The following is a 19,445-nucleotide window of genomic DNA, read 5'->3' on the forward strand; positions in this document are numbered from 1 at the left end:
GGTCTGGATTCCCAACTTCCTTACTGCGTGTCTTGGGGAAAAGTTGGACTTAAAACTGCCAAAACATATCTACAAGATGTTATCACTTTTGGTTTTTTGTGAAGCTTGTGTTGACTCTTCAGCCTGTGTTTGAGGCAGGTGTGTTTGAGCTGTGTGTCCTTTGGAGTGGCGTGGCAGGAGCAGGACAGGATTTCCCTCTTAGATTGCTCCTCCACTGGCCCCAGCATCCCAAGCCCAGAGAAAGGAAATCACTCTGGGTTTTGCTGTTTTCTTCTACCTGTCCTCAAGGGAACAATATAAATGCTATGCTTTGAGTGTGCATCCATTGAGGGAAAACAGGATTTTAAAATAGTAATGTACTCTGGTTTTCCCTTAGTGCAGCAAACCAATGGTTCATTAGTGAAATACATTAATAATTCTCTTATGAACCCTGTTGGTAGGTGAATCTGCTTTAATTCCTTTGTATCAGCAAGAGCTGCAGGTATGGATGTCTTCGTTACATAAAATAAAAAAAAGGGAAGAAAGCAATGCTTGCAAATTGGTCGTTGTTTCCAAGGAAACAAATTTGACATGCTTGAGCTGTGCGAGATGCAAACACCGCTCGATTCAGCAGACATGCCTCGGGATTTTATGGTCTGAATATTATTTTTAAACTACCTCCAATTTCCAGGCAAGGCAGAGGATGGGAATAGAATTTGTTGGCAGGGTTTATCAATCTGTGCTTAATGAAGGCACCGGGCGGTATCTGGGGTTGCCCAGTGTGGCGTGGAAGGAATTGATCTTGTGTTTGGAACAGAGGGCCCGGAGGGAGGTCCCTGGGAGGGGACAGCCTGGGGCCAAATGGCCTTTGGTGACATCCTTCAGCAGGAGGAGAGGTCTGAGCAGAGCTCAGCACACTGAAGTAGTGTGGTTTATCCTGGGTCACTTTACCAAATGTTTTTGTTCTAAAAATATTTTAGTAAAAAGCAGCTCGCCTGCGCTTGGCGTGCCAGGCTGCCTGGCACTCCCGAGGGCCCAAAGAATTTGCTAAAAAGCTGTGGCTTGGTATTGAGGACTGGGCTGAATTTATCAGAGAAGGGATGAGGGAACAACATCGTGAGTTGTTTGTGTAGTGCATCTGGCACTGATGTGCTGGGGCCTGATGAAAACCTTGGCTTGAACTTTGCTTGTGGGGTTGTACAGTACGGCTGTAGCGTTGTTGCGATTCCCTCGGAAGTTTTGTTCAGGAAAAAAGCTGGTTTGGTGTTCAGCTGCCAACCTGGTGTTTCCTGAAACGCTGTGTTGATAAAGTCACTTGTTTTATTTTTGAATTTTCCTCCAGCTCTGGAGCAGACAGTGCTCGTGTTCCACGGGAAGCGAACATCGCTCGGCAGAGCACACACAATTAATGGATTTCAGCATCCAGAGCTGGTTTTGGCCTGGGCCCAACAAGAGGAACAGGATATATATGTTCCAACTTTGTTGGGATTGAATAACCAATTTTTGCCCTGGCAAAGCTTTACTTTTGCACCAACAGTCTTTGCTTTCTGGGATAGTTCAGTGAGCTGGAAAGGATCTGTAGGGGACATGCAAAAGATATGTAGGGAAATAGAAATTTTTAAGGAATAGTCAAGCTCCACATGCACATCATTCAGAGTATGCAGGGCTTTATTCCCCAAGTGTGCTCCAACAATGTGTGTCTTTCATATTTTGTTGTTTGAAAACCTGGGAAGGATTTAAAAAAAAAACCCTAATAATTCTTCATTGAAACATTCCTACTGCATCGAGGGGACAAGGCAATGATGGAGGAATTTCAGTGGAAAACAAACCTCTCTTAAAATTCAGGTCCTTAGGAAAGCATAGCATGAAGTATGTTACACTGCAGTCTCTCTTTCCTTCTCTTTCATCCTGCTGTTTAACTTCCTTGCAAATGGAGTTAAAATAACCTTCAAGGAGTTCAGGGTAGACTGGGGTAGGTTTAGCTTTAAGGTGGCTGGGAAGCACTATTTGCATTGCCAGCTAAAAGCCTTTCTTGAAGCCTGTTGAGGGAAAAAAGAATATTAATGGTATTTCATGAAAATATTGTAATTTGTGGAAGGCCCAGAGTGACAAATTGGCTGGTTGGAATGTCACTGGGAAATGCTCCTTTTGCACAAGGCTTGCCTGAGACAGGATTTTCCTTGCTTTTGTTCTAAAACAAGATGCTTGCTGCCTAAAAATGCCTGCGATCCCCGCAGTGAGAGCTTTGCCTCCTTGACAAGAGGATGGGAAGAGGAAGGTTGGCTGGATCGGGATGAATCCTGCACTTTTTTTTTTTTTCCCTTTTTTTTTTTTTTTTTTTTTGCTAATGACACTTCCTTATGCTTACATTTCATTAAAGCTCTGAAATGGCTGAAGATCAGCCTGTACTGAGCATGCTCCGGGGTGGAGGCTGCACCCATGGAGTGAGATGGATTTGTGGCTGGAGGAGGGATAGGCCTGGAGTCAGGACCTGGAGGCACCCGCAGCCGGGATGGAGGTAGGGCAAATCCATCGGTTCCTTGCCGTGCCCCTGGGCTGGGGCAGCCAGGAGGCCGGATGGAGTGCAAACTGTTGGAATTGATTCAAAAGCAGCGTAGTTAAACCACTGACACGAGATGGCTTCAAACGCTTCCTGCGGATCCGCGGGGAGGGGTTTGGAATCCTGACCTTTGCTGGCTGGCGGGCCTGCCTGGAGAAGGGACCTGTGCAATGTCAGGGTGGTGACATGAGGTGACAGCAGGCAGGGGCTGCAGCCAGGGCTGAGCCTTCATATTGGCACGCACGTGACTGCGGCTCATCGTGGGCTCGGGCACTAATTGTTATTAATGGGGAGCCTGGCAGGGCTCAGAGCTGCTCTGGGAGGTTTGAACCCAGATCCTCTGGGATTGTGGGAGGGTGGAAGAATGTTAAACTCAAACTCCCCTCTTTCAGATTTATTTTGCGTTCCAGTGATGGCAAACAGACCTTGCCACATCAGGTCCTCCAAAGTGGCATGGAGAGGAGGGAATATGCACGTTTGTTCCTTTGGATGAGAGATTTTTCTGTGCTTCTTGCAGGGGTTTAATGTGTTGGTGAGTGGGTTTAGGGGAAGGCAGTGCGAGTTGTGCTCGGTTGGGCTCTTGGATTTCACCCGTAGTTGCCAGCTTTTTACAAGGAATGTGTAAGCACCAGCAGGTATGTGCTGCATGAGCCGATTGACTCCAGTTGTTGTACAAGCACTCTGCGTGGTGAGGTGCCAATAAAACATTTACATTGGCTCTGGATGTTCGTGTTAGTGAGGTGTAGGGGAGCTCTGGGTTGGTGTGGAGCAGGAGGACGTCAGCTCTCTCTGACCTGTCCCCTCACACATGGGGAGACCCACCGGTGTTCTGGCCTGGCTGTAGGTACAGGTAAGGCGAGGGGTTTGCTCTGTCAGCACTGGGAATCCTTGGGTGATACAGCGTTGCTGGGTTTGACTTTCTGAGCAGAAATCTGTGTGCTGTAAGATTGATCAGCTCTTCCTTCAGGGCACCTCTGGCTACTTTTCACAGCACAGTTCAGGGGGTGACTGGCATGGATTTGATTTTATTGCTGTATCCCAGGTGATGGGCATTATGCATGATGAGTCACTTCATTACCTAAAGTAATTTGCCTGTTTATTGCCTGGTTCCATCTTTCTTGTGAACCCAGCTCTTCTTCAGTGCTTTCTGGGCCTGTTTTGCTTCATCAGCCCAGTGCTGAGCTGGTGACCAGCTTGCTTACTGGGCTGGATTTTATGTTCCCTGCATAAAATCCTGCTGGAGCCCAGCTTGCTGGCCAGGCAGAAGTTCTCCCACTCTTTAATGGTCACTGGCTTGTTTATGGCTGGATGAATGCACAAAGAGAAGCATTTCTGTAAAACAAACAGCATTGTGATTGTACAGCGAGAGGGAAAAAGGGTTGATTTTCTTTGGCTCAGATGGGGGCTGCCTTTATGGCTTTGCAGAATTCACCGCCGTGGCTTTTCCTCCTTGTGTGACTCTGGCAGTGGAGGTGATCTCAGCCCCAAGTTTTCATGTAGGGCCTGGTTCTCTTGATGAGGAAATTTGACTTAATTAGTTTCAGCTGCTGGAAACCCACTGGTGTGCTGGCTCCTATTGTGCTGTGGGAAGGTGTAAGGTAGCCTTAAAGACCCACTGCCACCTTATGGCAGTTGCTGAGAAGCAGCGTCTGTGGAGCCAATTCTGTACACACATCATGCTCGCTCTATTTCTCTGCTCCTCTTAACCAGGGATATTTGCATGGAGGCAGGAGCTTTGTTTTCACCGAGTTCATCTGCTCCTTCTGTTCCTTGCAGAAATTTGATAAAGTCAGCAGGATGGCTGGGAGAGCCGTCAACAGGCGCTGTTCCACAGGAGCTCATGATCTGGGGAGAGACACAAAGGCTTCGTGGAGCACTGATTCTCCTCCAGTGAAGAGCTTGCTTATTTTCATGTCAGTGCCTTAATCCTTAAAAAAAATAGGTGTGAGGTCAAAGAACAGGGCCACACTGAACACGTGAGGCGTGTTGGCAGGATCTCCAGCGCTTGTTGCAGCAGGAGGAGGATGGAATGTGCACAGCCATTTTCCCAGCCTGCTGCTGGCAGGGCACTGCAGGATGGCTTTGCACTGACAAATGGGGCCACTGTCCCCAAATAAACCAATAAAACATTGGTCTGTGGAACAGTGAGTGTGCTGGAAACAAGAGCCTGCTTGCTGTGCTGGGGGTAGAGAATGCTAGATTTAGGACCCTTCTCCAGCAAGGCTCTGTTTGTACTGTAGGAGCTCTTGATATGCCATAGCTGAATGAAGGGGAGAAATGGTGGATTTAGAACTCCAAAATAGAAAGAGCTGTGGTTACTGTAAGTTAAAGCTGAAGGAATTTATAATTGGGAACTGTTAGGAATACAGTATGTTCTAAATTACAGCTGTCTGGCCAATATGCTGCTAAATAAAGATCTAGGATTGCCCTGTAAATGAAATATTCAACGCATATTCTTATCAAAACATAGCACCATCTCCCAGAGAGCTCACATCTCAATTGCTGTCCAAGAGGATCTTTATTATGTTCCTTTTTTTTTTTTTCCTTTTTAGCGTGTATGATTTACTCAGTGCAGTATCCCAGGGAACATTTCTGGTTTCCTATTAAGTAAAAACAGTTTTCAACTCTACTGGGGAAAAGAGGAGAGGAAGGGAAATGGCTTGGAAGCTTTAGGGATATAAAACCAGGTTTTAAAAGATGGGGAAAGCTATGATTCCAAAAGATGCATTAATGACTGCCTGTTGACTGCCTGTTCTTTCAAAGCTGTTACCTGAGCCTGGAGGTGGACATTGGAGGGTGCTGAGGATACCCAGTATGTCCTGAGCTATTCTGATTAAGAAATGTTGTATATTATGGTTGAAGAGCAGAAGGAATGTTTGAATAGCTTGTGGTGAAGCTGGAGAATGGTTTATAGCAGTGCAGAAACAATCAGGATTCCAGCAGAAATGCTCATCTCATACCCAAAGTCCCTTCAGCTTTTGGGATTGTTTCTGAGGAGGCTGAAAGGGAGCATCAGATTTGATCAAGGGGAGAGTCTGCAAGAAGAGAAGCCTGATGGAAGAAAGGAAATAAGGAAAACCCTCTGTATTTTGCAGAGCTAAATATTGTTCTTCCTATAAAAAGAAAAACCTCCCTTTGCCTCCCACTTAGGCTTCCCTGCAAGGGAGCTGTGAAAATGCTGGACTTACTGGTGTCATTAAGCAAGGGCCCTGAGGAACCTGGTGTCCTTTGTGAAGGGAGGTGTTTGTGCTGCTCCCTTCCTCCTGAAAATGTGGGATTTCTGAAAGGGGTGTTTGAGCCTTCAGTCAGAGAAGGGAGGCTGGAGAGCTGTGGAGTGAAAATACCCTCTAATCTGTGGGCCCTGGCAGGAATGTTTGGAAAGGGGGGTGTCACTGTGCTGGGAAGGCTGCTGGAGGGCACTTGGGCTAAATAAAGGGCACAGCATCTCAGGGCACAGGCCTGTTCTCATCCTCCATCATCAGCAAAACCTTTTCCTCAGCCAGCCTGGAAAGAGGACTGTGACTGCTGGTGTGCAGCACCTGACCCCTGCCAAGGGGGGACAGGGGGGTCCCGGGCAAGAGACACCTCTCCCAGTGCCAATGGCTGTGCCCTGCAAGCTTCTTGCTGCTTTTGGATGACAGAAATGTGAGGTTTCACTGAGTGACACCCAGGCATCCCCCGTGGCAGAGATGCTGCTACGGCACCGATCGATCACTTTACTCAAGTTGGTTGTTGAGGCATCTGCAGTACCCTGGTGAGCTCTGCTTTCTCCTTTTTGTTTCTAAACAGTGTTTAGTGCTTTCAAGGATGGCCATGAGATGTGAAAAGTGTCTCTGGTAGCATCTGCTCTCAGTGTATATTTAACCTCAGCAGTGAACACGTGTCTGGTGTGGAGATGCAGTGGGGAGGCTGTGGCTGTGCCGCCGTTCTCGGGCGTTATTTTATCTGAGAAAGGGAATGTTGACTGTGGTGGATCATTGACACTGCCTTTGTTAATATCTTAGTTTCTATTTCTGGGCTTTTAATGAAAGCGTGGTAATTTCATGCTGCAAGGAAGGGCAGCAATCAACTGCATCAACTGTTTTAAAGCCATCTTTGGTTTGAAGTACAGTAATCTTTTGATGCGGTGGATAAGGCAACTCCTGTCTACATAGCTGGGGTTTGTTGCTTTTGTTTGAGGATTTTTGAATTTGTCTTTAAATGAGTTACCTCTGCACCTCTCAGTGACTGAGAGAAAGGCCAGGAAAACCTCATTTTGTGTATATTAAAACTTAAGACTCATGTTGGATGAAAACCTGGTGGGTGAAAGTGATCCTTTCTTTATCCTGTCACCTCAAATACTCCTTGCCTATGAATTTCAATCATCTCAATTTAGCCTTGTGTGTTTTAACTGTTTAGTAGTGAAACTTCTCCAGAGTGTGGAGAGGAAACAACATCCTCATAGCCAAGGGAGATCTGTAACAGCTCTTTGCTGCTTTAATTATTGCAGCTCTGCAAACGTGCCTGACCACAGTGGTGAAAGAGCTGCTGGGACTGGAGGAAACGTGGCTTGTGGATGTTTCCAGCCTGGCAGAGCCGGCCATGGCTGTTGTGCTGTGCTGAGGCCTGGACTCACCTGGTGCTGGGGCAGGACAAACTTCATCCCCAGGCTCCCCCAAACCTCCCTAGGGATTTGGATGGCTTGTTCCTCCCTGCAGTGGAGTCTGCTCCCTGCCCTCCCAGCTCACTGTCACACATTGCACTCCACTCATCCTCACTGTAGTTTCTACTCTTAAAGAGAACTCTCTCTTTAGGAGGACGCTCTCCGGTGCTCTCCTCTTTTGGAAAGCTGTTTTTCCTTTGGCCAAGAGCACGCGGGTGGTGCCACGGGGCCATGTCAGAGTTTCCTCTTCTTTCTGGCCTCTTCCTCGAGGTTGCTGGCTGCCCTCCCCCTGCTCGGGGGGAGGTTCTCCAGCCTGACACCCGGCTCCAGCAGCCTCCTGCTCCTGCCTCCAATAAATGCCAGTCTTCCTTGAATCCCTTCCAGCCGAGCTCTGCTTACAGATGTTCCTGCGAGCTGCTCTGGCAGTTTTACTGGGAGCCTGAGCAGATATGAAGGTTGCCAAGAGTTTATGCTTAATTGTGAAGTGGAACAGAGACAAACTACTTTTATTTTGAAGCTAAAATTTCTTCTGTTATCTTGCTGGCTGGGGCCAGCAGTATTGTAGGGTTTGACATAGACTGAGCTTAGAGCTCCTGTGCCTCGTAGTGAACTATCCCTTCATTAGGGTGGGGATGAGGATGGATCCATGAGGATGTCCCTTCATTCTGTTCCCCCCCTGCTTTTCCATGACTGTGTTTGTGATACCCTTTCAAAGTCAGTTGTACCAGGTCAGGTTATTAATCCCCAAAGTGAAAATGATCTCCCCTTCAGATCAGCAGTTCAGATCTCGAAGAGACGCTGTCTTGGGCACTGCTCCCTGCATCAGTTTAACCCATGTGCCTTCATCCCAGCTCTCAGAGGTTGGGCACTTCGTTAAGCACAACAAAATCAGCCCAGGGACATCCCCAAGCCACTCACATCCCTCCCTGTCCTTCCTGCCTCTCCTTTTCCCACGGGCAAGTGCTACTCTTGAAGGCCACGAGACAGCACTCTGGTTTAAAAAGCTTTCTCTTTTTTTCAGGCGAGTGATCAGTTTTGAGGCCTGGCGCCCTGTCAGAAAGTTGACAGATGATCTGCATTACCGGTGCGTCCCGGGGATGCCCGGGATAATCGCGCTCCAATGGACGCCCTGGAGCCGGCAGGTTCTCTGTGAAATGGCTGCAGTGGAGGGAGCAGTGAAATGGGCTCTTCTGGGCATGCTCACTCTGTAGAGGGAGCTTTATCACATGAGCAGAAACTGAATCACTGCTCATGAGGATCTGGAATATGCAACTCTTGGAGTCTTCACCAGAAGAAGACAACAGCTGCCCGCAGGTACCGCAGGGTCCGTCCACCTCCCGTGCCTGGCGAGGCCCTGGCAGGGCAGGGCTGCGTCCTGCCCGGGAAGGAGAAGCCTTGGAGAGGAGAGGAGGAGCAGAGGCCGGGGAAGCATGGCCGGGGCTGTTTGTTCATTTGTTTGGATATTCCTGCACGCAGCTGCCCGGCGCGGGCGGGCATGGCCCATCTGTGGGCATGGCCCATCCTGCTGGCATGGCCCATCCTGCAGGCATGGCCCATCCTGCTGGCATGGCCCATCCTGCTGGCATGGCCCATCCTGCTGGCATGGCCCATCCTGCTGGGATGGCTCTTCCATGGGCTCCGAGGGGCCTCGGCGCCCGGCAGCGCCGCCGGCAAACCTCGGGCTTTGTTTCCTCGTGCCTTTCGTTTGTCTCCTGGGGTGGGGAAGCTCGCTTGGGGTTGGTTTGGTTTTGGGTTTTTGGTTTTTTTTTTTTTTTTTTGGTGTTTTTAGGATTTGTTTGTGCTTTTAAAGTGTGAAGTTTCTGGAAAATTCTCCAAGGAGCTGCTTGTAGCTGTTAGAAGAAAAAGGCACAAAGCCTGGGGTGCCCGAGCTGCTTGAAGACTGAATGTCTAAAGGGGAGGAGAGGGCCTGTGGCCACATGGCACCTCCTCACTGGGTCTCTTTTGACAGCCTCTGCCTATGGCTTGCTGGGGTGGAGGCCAGAGCCAACAGCATTTTACCAGGAAGAAGCAATCCTTTTTATTTTGGGGTCACTTCCTCCCTTCTCTCTTCTTTTTTTTTAATTTTTTTTTCATAATAGCAATCCAAGGAAACATCTGATGCAAAGGAAACATCCGTGGTTGACTTCATGGCAGGAACATGCCTGCAACATATTTTAAAACTCAGCCCCCCGGTTCTGCCCTTGGGATTTTTTTTTTTCCTCTGTGATTTGTGTTACATGCAAGAACTGTTGGCTGCCACAGACCTTGGTGAGATTTGGGATGGACACAGAAGGTCCCAGGCCCCTGGAAGGCACAGACAGCCCTGCAGAACACTGGCCTGAGCTTGCTGTGCTCCAGGGAGACCCTCGAATCTGCAATGTTGACACAATATTGAACTTTCAATCAAGGAGCAAGATGTGAAGATGGCATTTAAAAGATCAGGGAGCTTACATGGGACAATCTGTGATACCTAATCTAAATATCTGTTGTTTCTCCACTGGACGATAAATGTGCTCATTGTTCATCATTCAGAAGAAAAGGAAAAGGCATCAGAAGTCAGGAGGAGAGAGCTGAGATTTCTCTTTAACAGTGAAGAGCTGAGTTCTTGACCTGCTGCCTGAGCAGCTTCACTCAGGGAGAAAATGAGCTTTGGGCTTGATGAAGGCTGAGGAGACAACCAAAAACCCTCTGAGGTGTGGGAGGTGTGCTCCTGTGTGGTGGTGACACCGGCGTGGCTCTGGCTGGAAGTGCCCAACGCTCTGTCCCTGCCGGCTGGGGCCCTTGGGAAGCGTCTGCAGAGACGCAGAAAAGCCTGACCTACTTTGGAGGGAAGAGAGCCGCCGAGGTCTGGGCTTGGCACTGCTTCTCAGCAAGGGTTAAGAGCCCAAAGTGGGGCCTTTGGGTCTTGGTTTTGTTCTGTTTCATGTATTTAACTGCCTGTGTGGTGCCAGCACAAGCTCTTGCCCTCGTCCCAGGACATGTTTGGGTAGGACTAGGCTCTGTGGCACATATGAGGCATATTCCTGCAGCTCAGCCTCTGTGAGACCAGCCCTGGGCAGGGGGCAGAGGCAGCTCCATGACCTGGCTCCTGGGAGCTCTCCCATGTGATGCCATCTCCTGAGGAAAGAGAGTTGTGTGCACCTCATGCAATGGCAGTGAGTTGTTTTATTCAGGTAAACAAGGAGTTTTAAGGAGCTTTGCTCTCCTGGCCAGCTGGTTTGGGGGAGGGCTGACTTGGTTCCTGCTGCTCCTCTTTGTTTTCCTTTTGCTGCTTTTCCCTGAAGTTTTTCCTTCTCGCCTTCCTGCTCCTGAAGCTGAGAGTGGTCGAGGAATGGCCGCAGCGGGAGAGTGACCGTGTGTTGGGGTCAGCCCAAAAGCTCAGGGCACTGATGGCGTGTGCTCCCTGCTTGCAAGCCTTGGAGGACCATATGTTCCTGCAGTGACATGGAATGTCAGTGATTTGGAAACAAATCCCTGAATTAATAATCCTCAACTCCCATTTTCAGCCAGTTATTTTTTCTGACTCCTCCAAACACTAGCTCCCTCTTTGCAGACCCTTATGGCCTCTCATGTTTCCAGTGGGATTTGTCCCTCTTGTGCCCCTGTGAGCTCCTTGGTCTCTTGGGTGGAGGATATGTGTCTGGCTTTGCTGTAGGGTGGTGTTGGTCCTGGAGGGGGGCAGAGGAGGAGGGCAGCCTGCCAGGATTTACAGTAGTCAGGAAAGCAGCAGGAGCGAAGCTCTCAAACTGTACAAGCTAATTGGAAAGCATCCATTAGAAAAAAGAAAAGGGAAATATAAAAGGGGAGAAAATGTTGAGCAAGCTTTTAAAAAACATCCTGGACTGCAACACAACAACTTGCATCCTCCAAAACAGGTGATTTAAATATGTTTTTCCTTCAGTCCCCATCAGGAGGGGGAAGGAGGTGAGAAGGGCCGAGGCAGTGGGGGTTAAGAAGGTCTGACGTGCAAGTGTCCTCCCTGCAACACTGCCATACTGTGCCTGAGCAGCACAGTGGCTCTTGCAAAGGAAGCTTTTCACAACTTGTCCTTGTTCCAAGGATGAGGAAACCTCCAGCTCTTCTGGCATTTTCTCTCTGTCATAAGTCAGAGCTGCTTTCACCTGTGAAGTATGATCAGCACAGACAGGGAGAGGGCTGGAATGGAGCGGGGCTCTGAGCAACCTTAAAAGGCTTTTCATGGAGTTCTTGGTGTTAAATGAAGAACATTTCCCCTCCTCCTCTCCTCGTTTTCCTGTGTGCCTGCAAAAATACTCTGGTTTGCATTTAAAGGAGAAAACTGTATGTGCTGGGACTAAGCCAACTTGTTTATTTAAGGGAAATACCGTATTTCCAACCCCTTCTCTCACAGAGGAAGGCTCAGCAGAGGATGGCAGACTGGGCTGGGGATTGTATTTTTAGGTGTCATTGAAGCACAGTTGTGATTCGAAGAAGCTAAAAATCATGGCTGGCATTTTACATCGAGCCCTGTGAGTTCCTCCTCCCCACAGCCCCCACAGGGATTAACCTCACCCTCCAAAGCAGGTGGATTTTCACCTAAATCAAAGAGCAAAAAAGGAGAAAAAAAGAAACAAAAACCATCAGAAAGAACAACAAACCCATCCCCATCACCCCCCAGGCTTCTGCATTTCCATGCTTTCGCCTTTGCCTGCCCCAGGGGGGTGTTGGTGGCGGGGCTGGGGCAGGGACACGGGCCCTGTGTCCCTGTCAAAAGATGGCAGGTCCTGTGTCCGTAAACAATGCGGTTATGAAATGGCAGCGCGGCCGCGCTGAGCATGCTCGGGAGCTGCCTGTAGGGGGAGGCGAGCCAGAAAGATGATCTAATTCCGTGCAATTCTTGGGATTGAAGGAAAAGACCAGGCTCCACTCTTAATGACAGAGCAGAAAAACCAGGCCCCACGCCGGGGACGAAGCCCGTAGGCCATGGAGGAGAGGGTGTGAGGATCTCCCACCTCCAGGACTTCGGGTGCTGGGCAGCGCTGTGTCGCTTTCTCGCCCTCCAGCAGAGTAAGGCCTTGGTGAGGTTTTGCTGTAGATATTAGAGGGACAGGCCCGAGGGTGCAAGTTTTATGATTATGATTATTTTCATTATTATTTTGTATTTTTTTCTCCCCCCTTCTCCCCATCCGCTTTCCCGGCTCACAGGCACCGCTGTCTCGCTGCTTGGCCGCTCGATGGCCGGAGGTGACCCAGGTGGAGGTGGTGTGGGCAGCTCAGCCAGGTCCTCGTGGTCCCACGGGAACCCACGAGGGGCTTTCCCTCCACTGCTGCCCCATGTGCCCTTTGGCTGGGCACCATGGGGATGGGCAGGGGTACAGGGACTTGTTCTGCTGGCTGCGGTGCTTTGGGGTGGGAGGAAGAGGAGCACAGAGGCTGAAGAGGTACCTGAGCCCCTTTGATGGGGGCAAGCTGCCTCCCAGCTCCCCTGCCCTGGACTGCTGGAATCTGCTTGCTCCAGGCTCCTCTTGATGCTCTGGTTTTGGCCTGGCTTGGCCAGTTCCTGGGGACTGGGTGTTTCTGAAATGGCTGGTTTGCTTTTGCTAGAGATAGTGATGAATCTTGATCTCCATTTTAGGGTTTTCTACCCCCCCTTCCCCTCCCGTGGGCTAGGAGAATGCAGGCAGCTGCTGGACTCCTTGCTACCCTCAGCTCGTGGAAGGAGGGGACGCCTTTGTCTGCTCTGGATTTACATTTGCCTGCACACAAGAGTTGCACTGGCTTTTACTCTACTGGGATGCAGCTAGATGGGCCTGGAAGCAGTGAGGAAGTGTAAATTGATCTCCCCTTTCCAAGAGGGCACGGGCTCTGCAGACCCCCCTTGCCTGAAGCCTGCATGCCGTCGTGGAATGCCTTGTCTTGGGAGAAGTCACTTTAAGTCCTGTTGTGTTTCATGCACGTGTCTCCGTGTTCCCAGCTGTTGCATGCAGGAACTTGCACCTCTTTCTGTGCTCCCCCCCTTCTTGGGGAGTTGATGTGTGCGTCTGGAATAGGAAAGAGGACATGGGGGTTGAGAAGGAAATGTTTCTTTTCTATGGCGAATAGTCTGGATGAAAGGATTTCAGGAGACAAAAGAATTGCAAAGAATTTGATTTGGGAGCAAACTTCAGGCTGAGGGCAGTGCTTGTGAACTGCAGATAAAATTCCATGTTCACATGATTGCATGAGGCTTATAAGGAAGTGGCCTTAGCCTGAAAAGAAGGAGCTTTGAGACTGGTGACTGCTTTGTAGGCCAGGTATGCTGGTGGTTGTGTTTCCTTCCTTCTCCAGATCAAATGCTTCTGTTGTTTCTAATGACAGGCCCGTGGTCAGCGTCCCCGCGAGCCTTGAGCCCAGGCCTTGCCCAACACAGTGCTGAGATCTGAAATGAGCAGCCTCCCCGTGCCTACAAAAGAAGCACTCTCTTTCTACAAACATTCTCTTAATCATTACTTCCTATATAATTAACTACAAAATATTTGTCTTCTCTTCAAGGCAAAGGTTATTATGAGCAGGCTGGTTTGGGTTGCGTTATTTCAATTTATATTTTTTTTTAGGAGAAGGAGGGAAAAAATGAGTGAATAAGAATCTGCTGCTGCTGAGGTTGCATCATTTGTTGAGAGATTTGCCTCTGCCTTGCTCCGGCATTGTGCAGCCCTCATTTTTCTGGCTGGTGGGAGCTTTCCTTGGGGCTGTGTCCTGACTGGGGTCTGGTGTCACCTCGGAGGGGCTGGAGGCTGGATCCTGGCAGGGTCAGTGCTGTCCATCCCACAGAGGTGTTGGTGCATCCTCTGCCCCGGATGGGAACAGGCGCTTTGAGGGGTCTCCTGCTCCCAGCCCTCTACCAGATGGACCTGCTGTCTGTGCACAGCTCTGCTCACAGTAACGCTGCTGCGAGCCTCGGGTTCCCAGACCGTTGATTTTTAAGACATAAAAAAAAAAAAAAAAAGAAAAAAAAAAAAGACCCTGGTGAAGGTAGACATCTTGGCACCTCAGCCTGCGCTCCTTCCCGGGCTGCCGGGAGAGCAGGGAGCTCGGGCTCATGATGTAACTCTGGTCCCTTGGGCTCGGTAAGCTGCAATATGTTGGAGTTTTGCTGTGCATGTGTTGTCTTTGCCTATAAAACCTGTTTGGACCTTTGCGAAGGGCACCCGGATGGCTGATGAAAATACCAAGGAGAGGAGGCTGTGAAAGCTCTTTCTGTGTTTCCCAGCTTTGTTCTTTTTCTCCTTTCTTTCCCCATTTTGTTTTTTTTTTTGATGGGCTTATTTTTTGCTTTTAGGTTTTTTTTTTTTGTTTTATTTGTTTGATTGTTTTAAAGGCACCACTGTAGTTTGTAGTCATCATCTGTTTGGAAATGCTGCAGAGCCTTTCCTTGGCCGGTCTGACCTGTCTTCCATCCCCTCCAAAGACCTCATGGAGGAGAGGAAGCTTGTTTTCTTGTAAACAGAGGCAGAGAGGAAAAAACTAAACCAGCAGTAGCTCCTCTGCTTGGCTCCTCATGGCTCTTAAAACCCTTTCAAAGACCCAATCAGTCTTTCTTCAGATGCACTAATTTTTTCTACCATTTGAAACCTAAAAATTAAGGGTTGGGGCGGGGGGGCAAGAATGCTTCGTGGCTGGTTGTGTGCGCTCTTTATGGAGGTTCTCCAGCCACGGATGGTTAATAATCAGTCTGGGGTGGGCGAGGGAATGGAGGCAGACGGCTGCGGGAAAGGGGGAAAGGAGGAAAAAAAAGAAATGGAGCGAGTGAGACTTTTATTGTGAAGCAGCGTGTGCTTGGCAGTTGGCTTTGTTGGGACTGCTGCAAGAGCAGACATTTCTCGGCGGGGAGGGTGGGTATAGGATTTCCCTGCCAATCGGGAGCGGACGGATGGGGCATGGGGAGGGTGAGCAGAAAGGGAAGTTTGCTATGGATTTAAGGGAGGGGAGGGCAAAAAAACCCAACACACACGCACACACAAAAGCTGGAGGTATTGACACTTGCGGTGAAGTTGGTGCTAAGTTGGCTGGGTGGAGCTGGGTGGGAATGAATGGTGCTGGGTGCCCCATGGGTGCCCCTCGGTGCTGGGTGCTGATGGAGCAAGGATGGGAGAGTGCCGGCCTGGGGGGATGAGGCTTCGAGAGCTTTGCAGGGATTTCCTATAGCTTCCTTCTTCAAAATTCACAGTTGACTTTTGTTTTTATTTTTAATTATTCCTTTATTCTCTACCTCGATGCTGAGCTTTGTTGGGAAGTTGTAACCTTGTCGCCTCGCCTTGTCTCTGAGGAAGGAAGCATGAGAGCCTGGGAGATGCCACCTCAGCCAGCCTTGCCTTGGCACCCAGCTTTTGTACTCTCAAAGGACAAAAGTGATGGTTTCTTCTCTTGGAGTTGGGAATTCTGCTTTGAGAACTGGGCAGGCAGCAATGAGCTGCTGGTGACTGCAGCGAGCAGGGAGGGTGGTCAAGTTCTCATTGACTCCAGGGCTCCTGCACTGGCTTTTCTTCCTGGGCGAGCAGCAGCAACGCCTCTGTGGAAGGGAGAGCGTGAGCAATGTGTGGAGTGAGGGTACTGCTTAGAAAACACAGAAAAACTCATGCTCAGATGGTGAAGAATGGCCCCTGGAAATCCTGGGGCTTCTTGTATGAGTCAGTGGAGTAGCAGGAATATCAAGATCTCTCCTTGTTGCAACAAAGGTTGGGAAAACAACCTGGTCTCTGTTAGAATGACTGAGGCTCTTTATTTGCTGCTGGTGCCTGTGGCCAGGGCCTGGGTGCCCCTGGCTGTGATGGGAGCCAGGGGTGCCCTCGAGCACCCTGAGCTCTCTTTGCAGGATAATCCATGAGAAAAACTGAGGTTATTCCTAGTTTACAAGAGGTCTGGCTAGAGGAGAGGTAGGGTTTGCAAGTTCATGTTTGCAGCAAGGATATGAATTACTGGCTCAGCAAATAAATAAATAAAACAGCTGCTCTATGTTCAGAGTTTGGGCTGTGTTTTTATGATCATTTCTCAATGGAAGCTGTTGGCCAGTGTCTGCTGAAGGTAGGTTCTGTGTCAGGCTGGGCTGAGCTGAGCTTTTGAATGCTCACAGCAGCTTTTTGGTCTGTGACTGGAGATCTGAAGGTGCTGTGCTTGGAGCACAAGTTGCTGGTGCTGAGAGCACAGTGATGTGGCTGGGTTTGTGTCTGATTGTGCTCGGGGCAGGTTGGGGACAGGCAGGGACACGCAGCCACCCACAGCCTCTGTCCTGTGCTGCAAGAGCCATCCTTGAAGTGCCCTTAGCTCTGGGCCTGGCAGGTGGTGGAGGCTTTCCTAGGAATCTGTCTCCCTTCTTCCCTTGGTGTGTCTCTGCCATGGTGGATTTGGGTGCAGGACAGGATGGTCCTGCAGGGATTTTGGGCTGGATGAGCCCTGCATGGGGCTGGGGGCTGCTCTGCAGCACCTGCCAGCACAGGGCATTGCCCTGAGTTCACCAGGCTGGCAGGGTGGCTGGTGACAGCAGCAGCAGCACCAAAGCCCATCTCCCCTGCCAGCTCTGGACAATCCCACACAGGCATGGGCGAGCTGCTGGGAAGGGTTGGGAGCTGCCACACCGGCTCCATCCCCCTCACTTGCTCTAAGGAAGGTGGGCAGGTTGTTTTTCTTTCTTTATCACCCAGTGAGCTTTAAACCCTGTGATTTGCATGGCTGCAGGCACCATCTGCTCCCTGTGCTGGCCTACAACAGTTGGCTTGACCTGGGCTTATTCTTGTTCCGTGGCGCCAGCAGCGCACGCTGAACCCGCACCGACCTCCAGCTCTGCAGGGCACTCCCCATCCCTGCCTCCACCCCAGATCTCTCCTTAAACACAGCTGTGGCAAAGACCCTTTCTAGTTCATTTTTTAAAATACCATTTTCCTTCTGGTTTATTTTGGTCTAGGTTTGTTGTTGTTGTTTTTTTTTTTTTTTTTTTCTGTTTTGGTCTTGCTACTTCAAAATAGAGAACGAGAAGGTATTAAGGCTGCAAACCTGAGCTAACAATGTGATGCCAGGCGTGTGAAAGGCACAGGAGATGAGCAGGTGTTCCCTGTCTACATTTTTTTTTTTAAGAGGGAGAAAAAGAAAAATTGCTTTCTATAGAATTAAAAATAGAGCTCATTAACTTTAATAAACATGGATGTTATGAATGAGGAGGTAGCTGTAGCTGACTGATGGTTTGCATTTTTGGATGTTCATTTGAATGAGCTGCAGAAAAACCCAACCAAGCCGCCAAAAACCCATGGGCTGGAAATGTTGATAAATGAGGTCGTAGTGAGAAGTCTGATAGATCTGCCTCCCCCACCCAAAGGCTGAAAAGTTTTGGGGGAGTCAGAGTCACCTCCTCGAGATGCCTTTCATGCAAGATGGACTTAGCTGGGTTCCCAGGCACGTTGCACTGGGAAAATCTGTCTGGCTGCATCCAACCCTGAGCTGGGAGGTGCCAGCCCTGGGCACAGCTTGGAGCCCCTGTGCTCCTTGGGCTGTCAGCCTGGGCCAGCCTTGCCGTGTTTTATCTGTGACCTGTGCCTTGGTGGCAGCTTCCTGGCAGCCTTTATTTTGCAGAGGGAGGTTTGGCCGTGCTGTAAACAGGATGTGTCCATGATTGTCTCTTCTTTTGAATGCACCGTGTGTCTGAGCACTTAGCTCAACCCTGATATTTCTGTTTTTTCTTCTCCCCCACCACAGCGAGCAGTGCTGAGTAAAGGAGAGCCAAGGAAAGACGGCTGCATGAAGACTGAGCTGCTGAAAGACATCACCAACAACAAAGAGGAAGGTGAGCACCTGCCCTGGTTGAGGGTCAGGGCTGGCTCGTGTGGTGGGCACGTGATGGGGACGAAACTGGGGGTTTGGAGATGTGCTCAGTGCCCCCAGCAACTCAGGTGTGCTCCCATGAGCACAGGCTCCCTTCTCTGTGTTTATCCTCAGCAGGGCTCTTCCACTGGACATGCAGATTTGCTTTTCTGTCCATCCCTCACCGCTCCCGTGAAGAAGGAGATTTAATTTTCACTTCTGCATTGGTGTGAAGGCACAGGAGTTACTTTGAACTTCCTGTGTGTGACTGGTTTTAGCTGAACTCTGATCCCTCCCCACAATGACCTTTTCCTCCCTCCAGGAATATTGACTTTCTGTTTTGCTGTGGGTTTCTCTGTTGCAGCAGAGCAGCTCCAATGGCTGCAGGGTGGCTGGAGGGGTCAGACACCCCACACCTCGTGGCTCCTGTGTGGGTTCTGCAGCTTTTACTGTGCAGGATGCAGCACAGGTTCAATTGACAAAGTCTTCTCCTGCAGGGTTGTCTGCGAGTTACATGCACACAAATCTAAGGGCTTAATAAATGTGTCAGTGGGATTAGGGAAAAAAAGCCCACCACCCTTTATCTTTCCTCTGACTCCCTCCTTTCTTTCCATGGTTTTATTATTCCTGGACTAGTTACTTCTCATAGCTCTTCAGGGATTTGGTGTATTTTTGTTCTCCTTTCCATAATAGAACATTATGAAAGCACTGAACTGGCCCCATCGAAATCCCTACTCTTATCTAGAAGCAAAATTTTGGGCTTAATTCAGTTGTGTGTGAGTACAGCATTGCTTTTTCTTTCTTTTCTGTCCAGCATGATGTATTGTCAAGCTGCTCTAGTTAGAAAGTAAAGCTCAGAACAGGCAGAAATACTGAATTCTGTGTCAGGTGCTTGGATATTAACTGGGAGCACAGGAATCTTGCTGCCAGCAGTGATGGCATAGGGACCTCTGGTCTGGGCAGAGCAGAGACAAAGCCTTAGGTGTCAGGAGGTGCTAATGGGAGATTGTGTTGCTCTGAGGGAAACTCACTTTGATCCCTTGCCTTTCTTAGCTCAGGATTATAAAGCTTGTTTGTGTAGCTCTTGGTTGATGTTAAGGTGTCAAGAATCTGTGGACGTAAAAAATCCAAAAGGAGGGTGGGAAGAGACATTTCTGTGCCTCTTGACTGATTTTGACTTGCAGCAAATGCTGTGTCAGAAGGAAGCTGAGAGCCCTCCCTGTGCAGGGACAGTCTCGAGGCTTCACAAGGTGCAGAAATTCCAACCACTCCAGTCTGTTGTCCAGCTCTATTCCCAGGGAGTGGAGGCTCTTAAATGTGAGTCTCTGTTCTTCTGGAATGTTCAGAACATGTCCTTGCCTCCCCAGGCACACCATGAGTGTCCCAGACCGTGGTGTGTGTGCGTGCTGCTGTGCTGGGACATTGTCCCTGCTGCCCCTGGCTCCCCAGCTGGGATCCTGGGAGGATCATCACCACCAG

General features: G+C 49.6%; 1 protein-coding gene across 38 annotated transcripts in view; it reads left to right on the forward strand.

The window, feature by feature from the left end:
* EHMT1 (euchromatic histone lysine methyltransferase 1) overlaps positions 1-19,445 on the forward strand; it is a 121,259-nt gene that overhangs the window by 38,873 nt on the left and 62,941 nt on the right. For 18 of the 38 annotated variants that reach the window (XM_085593761.1, XM_085593763.1, XM_085593762.1 and 15 more), the window contains one exon: positions 17,862-17,949. In XM_085593761.1, the coding sequence (XP_085449887.1) occupies positions 17,862-17,949 (88 nt within the window). Of the gene's footprint in view, positions 1-2,310; positions 2,498-8,202; positions 8,506-10,315; positions 10,355-10,377; positions 12,218-12,494; positions 13,433-13,489; positions 14,246-14,284; positions 15,065-17,861; positions 17,950-19,445 lie in introns of those variants that run through there. The other 20 variants (XM_085593768.1, XM_077787832.2, XM_077787827.2 and 17 more) reach the window with 14 other exon arrangements.

This window comes from Lonchura striata, chromosome 17, assembly GCF_050655825.1.
Source record: "Lonchura striata isolate lonStrDom1 chromosome 17, ASM5065582v1, whole genome shotgun sequence".
Classification (NCBI taxonomy): domain Eukaryota; kingdom Metazoa; phylum Chordata; class Aves; order Passeriformes; family Estrildidae; genus Lonchura; species Lonchura striata.